This window comes from Mizuhopecten yessoensis, unplaced genomic scaffold (genome assembly GCF_002113885.1).
Source record: "Mizuhopecten yessoensis strain PY_sf001 unplaced genomic scaffold, ASM211388v2 scaffold11133, whole genome shotgun sequence".
NCBI classification, from domain to species: Eukaryota; Metazoa; Mollusca; class Bivalvia; order Pectinida; family Pectinidae; genus Mizuhopecten; species Mizuhopecten yessoensis.
This window is the reverse complement of record NW_018408896.1, coordinates 1,164,081-1,172,106: the sequence shown is the minus strand read 5'-3', so window position 1 is coordinate 1,172,106 and position 8,026 is coordinate 1,164,081. Positions and strand designations below refer to the sequence as shown.

The window sequence follows — 8,026 nt, the reverse complement described above, 5'->3', positions numbered from 1 at the left end:
CCCCACACACACACACACACACACACACACACACACACACAGGAACATTTGGTCGAGGCAGATCGAGACCTTTCCAGGCAAGAGAACCGTCTTTATCCCTCAATGTTCCGAATAGCCGTTACGCTTGATCAGGAATGGACGTACGTTGTCTGTCAAGTGTGGACATAATTTTTCAAATACGTGTAGATACGCTTGGTCAATCAAGTGTTAATATGTGCTGTCATTTTAGTATGAACATGGTTTTATTTCAATCAAGTGTGAGAGTGCTTTGACAATCATGTATCCACGTGCATTGTTATTCAAGAATGGATATGCCTGGATTGTTTGCTCGATAGCATATGGACATGATTCCCTAATCAAGTACATGAATGAACGCGGTAAGTCAGTCAAATATAAATGCTCTTGGTCATTCATTTATAATTTGTTACATGTAGGATTGAACGAAGTGTCGATTCGATCAACAACCCAGAGAGCAATCTCTCAATCTGTCATTTTTTACGTTTTGTTTGCCCTGAGGATTGAGGCGATAATCCCTGAGCGGTATCTTCTCAAAGAGCATGCAGCACTAATTGTTTCCATTTACTGTACAGAAATAATCGGGAACAGATCTGGTCTGGTCTAAAAAAAACACGTCACGTTAAAATTCCACGTTCATGATCGATTGATCGATAGATAGCATGAACCCTCGGTTTTCACATTCCTTCCATAAAAGCATTTCCTAAAAACGGTTCTTAGCTTTAATTTCTTATCCGGCGCCCAATGATCTATATTTGAAACAGCTCTAAAGGAGTGTATGAGTCGTACCGTATACAGTACAATTAACCGCTTTTGGAACAATTTTACCGAACACATCGTAACGTAATGAAGTTCTCCATCTGAAATGTACAATGAGTGTTAAAATGTAATTAACGATTGTAAGCTTAAGCCATTTGCAGGATGCTGCTTAACACTAAATGTTAAATAATGGTGTTATATAACGTCCGCTATACGGTAGAAATGTTAAATATGAGTGTTATATAACGTCCGTTATACGGTAGAAATGTTAAAAATGAGTTATTAGATACTTACTAATAAATACAGTTTTTTGTATATGCGATACGACACAATTGCTCTAGCCCATATCAGCGTTCGCCGTATCACGACCCAAAACCCATACCAGCCCTCTCCGTATCAGCCCGAAAAAACCGTATCACACCCTTTTTGGAAATTTTTCGTTTTTCAATATTCAAAAAAATAATAGATCTTTAGATAGTAGATCTCTCCGTATTTTATTATTAAGTATGTAATAAACAGAGAGAAAAAACATACGTTATACGGTAGAAATGTTAAATAGGAGTGTTATATAACGTCCGTTATACGGTAGAAATGTTAAACACGGGATTGATATAACGTAAGTTATACGGTAGAAATGTTCAATAGGGGTGTTATGTAACGTCCGTTATAGGGTTAAAATGCACGTTTATGTTAGAGTTGATATTAAACTAATTTAGTACTCTTGTTGTTAATATACACATATTTGATACATGCATTCATTTTCATTTACATCCAGAAAGTTAACTATATATTGTGTAATTTCCATTTAATTTTAGTGATTTTCCAAATACAACATTTTGACCATAGCAACAAGCATTTTTGCATAGCAACTGACATTATCAAAAAGAAGACCAAACGACAAATATATAGTTAAGGATTCTTTAATTGTTTTAATTATTGGCAAAGTATGGTCCTGGCTTCAACACATAGAAAGATGAACTCTGGGAACAGCAGCTCACCATATTAAATCGGTAAATATTTTGATATAGGGTACTGTTAAATGAATTTAAAATCAATTGTGTTACTGTTGGTCAAGTGAAACTCCGCCTCTCAACAAGTTGTACTTCATTTGATTAACAGATTTACTGGATGAATGATTAAATCTCATTATTACTATATTTTAAATACAAATCACTACAATATACACTTATTTGATACATACATTCAGTTTCATTTACAATAAGAAGTAAATTATATATTGTGTGATTTCTGTTTGATTGTAATGAACTTTACAAAACCAAATAGTGCATTATAAACATTTTGATCGCAGCAACAAGTATTTTTGCATTACAACTTTCATTATTTACATCTATTAAGCATACAAATCACTAAAATATACACATATTTGATACATACATTCATTTTCATTTACAATAAGAAAGTTAACTATATATTGTATGATTTTTGTTTGATTATTGTGGTTTTCACAAAACAAGTACATGTAGTACATTATTAATAAATAAGAATTGCTGCAAGTCAAAAGCAACTCTCATTTTCTTTGTATTTAAAGGAGATTAAAGAAAAAAATAATTAAGAATTAGACGTTGAAAAAATAACGTTCTCAATTCAGAATCAAAATGAACTTGGTGTTATTAAAACACAACAATAGAAACTTAATTGTAACAGACTGATGGACTATCAATTTCATTTATATGCTCAGCTGTATACTGTATACATGACAATGTATATGCTCAGCTGTATACTGTATACATGACAATATATATATGCTCAGCTGTATACTGTATACATGACAATGTATATGCTCAGCTGTATACTGTATACATGACAATGTATATATGCTCAGCTGTATACTGTATACATGACAATGTATATGCTCAGCTGTATATTGTATACGTTACAATGTATATATGGTCAGCTGTATACTGTATACATGACAATGTATATGCTCAGCTGTATATTGTATATGTTACAATGTATATGCTCAGCTGTATATTGTATACGTTACAATGTATATGCTCAGCTGTATATTGTATACATGACAATGTATATGCTCAGCTGTATATTGTATATGTTACAATGTATATGCCCAGCTGTATATTGTATACATGACAATGTATATATGCTCAGCTGTATATTGTATACATGACAATGTATATGCTCAGCTGTATATTGTATATGTTACAATGTATATGCTCAGCTGTATATTGTATACATGACAATGTATATATGCTCAGCTGTATATTGTATACATGACAATGTATATGCTCAGCTGTATATTGTATATGTTACAATGTATATGCTCAGCTGTATATTGTATACATGACAATGTATATATGCTCAGCTGTATATTGTATACATGACAATGTATATGCTCAGCTGTATATTGTATAAGTTACAATGTATATGCTCAGCTGTATATTGTATACATGACAATGTATATATGCTCAGCTGTATATTGTATACATGACAATGTATATGCTCAGCTGTATATTGTATAAGTTACAATGTATATGCTCAGCTGTATATTGTATACATGACAATGTATATATGCTCAGCTGTATATTGTATACATGACAATGTATATGCTCAGCTGTATATTGTATAAGTTACAATATATATGTTCAGCTGTATATTGTATACATTACAATGCATATGTTCAGCTGGGTATTGTATACTTTACAATTTGTACCAGAAATCATTCTTCAGTATTGTCCACAGTTGCATTTTCCCCGGCATCATCCAGACACTGTGCTAACTTTTTCCCCTTTGCCAAAGGATCATCCTGGTGTCTTTGGTATCCAATATACCATAACACACTGGCTACATGGGCACAACAGCCTACCACTCGTGCTCCAACTTTGCAGGTGCAGTACCATCCAGATATTGGGCAAGACATGTCCTCCAATATGTACTTGATCCAAAGTGTATGTACCGAGTTCTTTGAATGACGAGATTGTATCTTGACTTGTAGCAAACTTGGGAATTCTGTACAAAACATTAAGTCGTATGTTCCCTCATCACTTAAATGTTCCTTTGAATAGCAGATGCATTGCTTGATCTGGTACACACCCATGGTAATACTCCTAAGATCATCCATACTTAGGTGAGGAAAATCAGATAATACATCATTGATACTATCAATTTTCTTATAAGGAACTCTCCTCTTCACCAGGTTATTTTCTTCCACAAACTCCTGGACTTTATTAGACAGACACACTTTTTCCAACATCTTCGTGGCCTCCTCTTCCAATTGTGGGTCCATATTAGCTAAAGGTGGACGGAACTTGTTGCATATTGCACAAATGATTCGGACAAAATCGCCGATCTGGGGTACAAGAGTGTTTGGAACAACTTTATCAAGGAGTCTCCACTGTTTTAGCCTACCATTGGCACTCTCTACCACCCATCTAACCTTTGTGACTAGCCTTGAAAGGTTTGCCTCTTCAGTGGTATGCTGTTTTGCACCTTTCTGAAGGTAGGAAGGCATTTCTACCCTCAACCCACTTTCCTGTAGAAATTCCACAGCATCCCTAAAGCCTCTATCCACCACCATGACATCATTCTCCTTTAACCAATCTGCAATGAAGGTTAGAAATAAATATTAATATATATACTATCTATGCCACTGGCTTAAAGTAAATGATTATGTGATCTAACTTACTTTCATGGTCTGGTTATTTTTATAAACATAAACTGATCTTGGAAATTCAGTTGCTACATAATTATTTATCAGGTGAAGTATACAGTGTAATGACTCCAAAATGAAAACCTCACCAGAAAAAAAAATGACATCTGAATTAACTATATTTCAACATTAGAGGTATACATGCAGTGTTAGATCCAGTGTTCTGTATAAATACATCTATGAATTAACCGACAACTTCAATAAATTAATATTGCATTCATGGTCAAGTTTTGTCCATTTTATTTGCTAAAATGACCTCTTACAAAAGACGTTAACTTCATATATAAATTCAAAAGTTATCCTATTTCAATGCTGATAGATTATATGAATATTAAAATAAATTGTATGTTTACCTTTCATGTCTTCTGAATTCTTGTTCATCATGTGCTTGATGATGCTTGCATCATTGTTACTGTAGTCTGCCATATATGGTCCAAGAACGCTCAGCACATAGCCATCCGAACCAACAACCATCATTGGTTTAACTAAAGGACGGTTTTTATGAAGACTGTAAGAGCGGCGTTGAAAATAATAGTCACTACTCTTCTGTATAAATATGTATGTGCCATCTAACAAAAGAACAGCTTCATCTTCAGCCTTTGTGAAAAGAGTCCTAGCAACAGGTGTTGTGTGTCTTTCACAAAACTCTTGATGTGATATATGTTGAAATCCTAAATGCTTAGGAACAAATGTATCCATTAATTCCTCTTTTACCGAGGGAATTATACGCTGAACCTGAGCTTCAGACAGACCAAATAGCGAGGATAATACAGAGTTTGGAAGTCCAGTTCTGAGCTTAGTGAGAAAGACAGCAAGACATGTTCTGGTTGACCTGTTTAAGTTATTCCGTAACTTGTGAATGTAGGAACTCAGCTCATGAAACTGATCTCTTGTAAGGCCTGTGAGATTCTTATAATCAGAATCTAGAAGTGCAGTAGGTACATCAAAATTCAGATGAGAAACAGTTTTCATCAATGTTCTAACATTGTCCAAGAGATAACAAATCTCAGTTCTTGAAAGATTCTCTGAAGCTTTTGAAGAATTAAGAAGAATTACACTTTCTGGAGTAAAGTATTCATTCACAAGATGGAACTTACAACATCTACTATCACTGTTAATAAAAATGCCTACATGAACAAATGCCTGTGTAACAGCAGAAGCAGGTACAACAGTAAGGTGATTGCGATGTCCCGATGGTTTTCTACATACTACACAGTTCTTATGGTTCCGTGGGGTTGAACTGATTTTCAGTTCAACAGACTTTGGAGATTTCAAGACCTGAGATGCATCTCTCTGTAAAGCTGGGCAGAAATCAGGATCTGTCTCCTGAGAGTTTGACAAGACATGTTGATTGTTATTCCGTGTTAATACCAGTGGATCTGATCTAGCCAATCTCCTTCGACAAGCTGAACACAACACGTCTTCTTCAGTCAATGGTCGATAAAGTTTCTTTTCAGCTTTTCCCCTTAGATAAGGTGGAACAGGACGACGGGCTGAGGGATCAGATCTGCACCTCTTTGAACACTCAACACAACAAAAGTGCTTTGGCATATTGTTTTTGCAGTCTGGAAAAGAATAGGAACTTACATTATATGGTTTTTGGCAAAATGTGCTAAAACTTGAAATCACTATTTAGATACAAATATATTATAGCGATCAGGTTAAAACATGATTTCATCAATCTGTCTCGGAGTGAGCAAATATTGATGACACTTAAAAATAATTGTATAATTGTAATTGTATATTGTGATGCTAAATTGCCAAATAAAAATGCTCAAATAATATGAAAAAAATGAACATTGAAAAATATGTTTGACTGAGAAGTTACTTTAAGCCAGAAAAACTCTCTTTGGTTGCTTCGTCCTCTATATAGAAGGGAGAAGACCCAATGGTACAGTAGTACCCTTTACTTTAAGTAGAATAAAAATGTACTTTTCAATACCTGCATGTCAGTTTACTGCAAAATCTTGTGATCTTCAATATCTGTTCATCCCATGCTGGCCAAGATTTGTATCTCCAGCTACAAATATCAAAGAAAAATTGATTTCAAAATAATTTGTGTAATTTTTTAAAGTTATAATGCAAAGTATGAAAAGCTTATGACAGATGGATTAAGTATTACATGTACTGTGTTATATGTGTAGATTCATCTCATACTTTATATGTATATTAAATAATATTGTCCTTTTAAAATTATGTAGGTTAAAAGTTACAAGTGTTAAAATAAAATAAAAATCTTTAAAAATTGTCACACCTACATCAGAATAAGTGATATGCCATTGACAAAACACAAAATAGAATTAATATTTTTAATAATTGGGGGTCAGTTGGACCAAGTTGTAATTATCTATCATGCATCATTTTATTCATGTTGAACGAAAACAAATCTCTCTACTGTACTGTTCTATATATAACATCCTCAATATCTAACCTATTTATCAAAAAAAAAAAGTCTTTGTAAATCATATTACCAAAAAGATTGATTTCAAGTTTTGATAAAGTGAAAATTGTTAATAAAAAATAAAAACTCATTCTGGTTAATCCCATTATATTCCGGCCAACTCTCTTCATCTATCTGGTCTTTAGTTCCCCCCCCCCCCCCCCTTACGACGTTTTGTCGGCAGATATATTACAACTCATCACCTTCGTAGTAAACAATTTATGTGTTGGCGATATAAGGTGGTTATAAGGTAGTATTTTGTAGTATTGAATACAGTATTAGGTAATATTTGGTTGCATTAGGGCTAGTATTGGGCATTTAAACTTGCCAAGTAACTGTCGTCTGCCCGTCTGGTTTTCAACATCTCGGGACAGTTGGCAAACTCACCAAACATCGATATTACAAGCTGCATTCTATATTCTGTGTGCATACACATTATCTTTAAATAAACACCTACCAAATATAAAGTATTCTGGATCCAGCAGATGAAAACTCCACTTCTTTGCAGATTAATAGGCCGAAGAGCAGCTTTGTTATGATTAGCGCTTTGTTGACGTTTCCGCGGTAGGAGTACAGTAGTTTAATCGACAAGGTCCGGAATTTACGGAAAATGTGAAACTTATTTTTTATCATTATCAAATTTTACTTTTCTTACGTTTAAAATATGATACATAAATTAAATATACATTTTGAAATAAGCAAAGTATAAAATAATATTTTTACAAACCAAAAATATGTGTGAATTATTTATCACAGGAACGACAAAATCCGGATAAACTCGTCGCTTCGATTATTATAGTCATCGCTCATTTTGTGTTTCGGACGAGGTTCGCCTTTTTGATATTTTTTTTCAATCTTTAGATATGAGCGCAGTCGTGCTCCAAAACGAAACTTAAGGAGTCGATCTGTTTTCCACAAAGAAAGTCAAAACTAAAATATCTTTGTGGAGCAAAACTGCGCTCCTACTTAATTTTGATGTTGTACACGTAAATTTCTGTTGTTTTCGCGAAAATCTCGTACGTGCGCCTCAATAAACCATCCCGATTTTATATTCAAGACAATATAATTAAAATCAAAAGTTTTTCCAGAACTATAATGCATCTTAATTATTATTTCAAATCATAAAA

At 33.8% G+C, this 8,026-nt stretch overlaps 1 protein-coding gene across 2 annotated transcripts; it reads right to left on the bottom strand.

Annotated features, from left to right (window-relative positions):
* Positions 1-3,351: 3,351 nt before the first annotated feature.
* On the bottom strand, positions 3,352-7,571 carry LOC110466487. 2 transcript variants are annotated; one of them, XM_021523020.1, is made up of 4 exons: positions 7,357-7,571; positions 6,402-6,479; positions 4,813-6,024; positions 3,352-4,350 (listed from the first exon to the last, which is right to left on the bottom strand). In XM_021523020.1, the coding sequence occupies exons 3-4, from the start codon at positions 6,008-6,010 to the stop codon at positions 3,470-3,472; spliced, it is 2,079 nt and encodes a 692-aa protein (XP_021378695.1). In that variant the 5' UTR covers positions 6,011-6,024; positions 6,402-6,479; positions 7,357-7,571; the 3' UTR covers positions 3,352-3,469. The 2 variants fall into 2 exon arrangements, with proteins under 2 accessions (XP_021378695.1, XP_021378693.1); XM_021523018.1 differs by lacking the exon at positions 7,357-7,571 and having other exon boundaries at positions 6,402-7,041.
* Between the last annotated feature and the right edge of the window lie 455 nt (positions 7,572-8,026).

What these genes read in the sequence shown, in the direction of transcription:
- LOC110466487 (XM_021523020.1), bottom strand. Translation starts at nt 6,010, where the DNA reads ATGCCAAAGCACTTTTGTTGTGTTGAGTGTTCAAAGAGGTGCAGATCT. An exon ending in GAATTCAGAAGACATGAAAG is followed by an intron (nt 4,351 to 4,812) that starts GTAAACATACAA and finishes CCTTCATTGCAG; the next exon opens with ATTGGTTAAAGGAGAATGAT.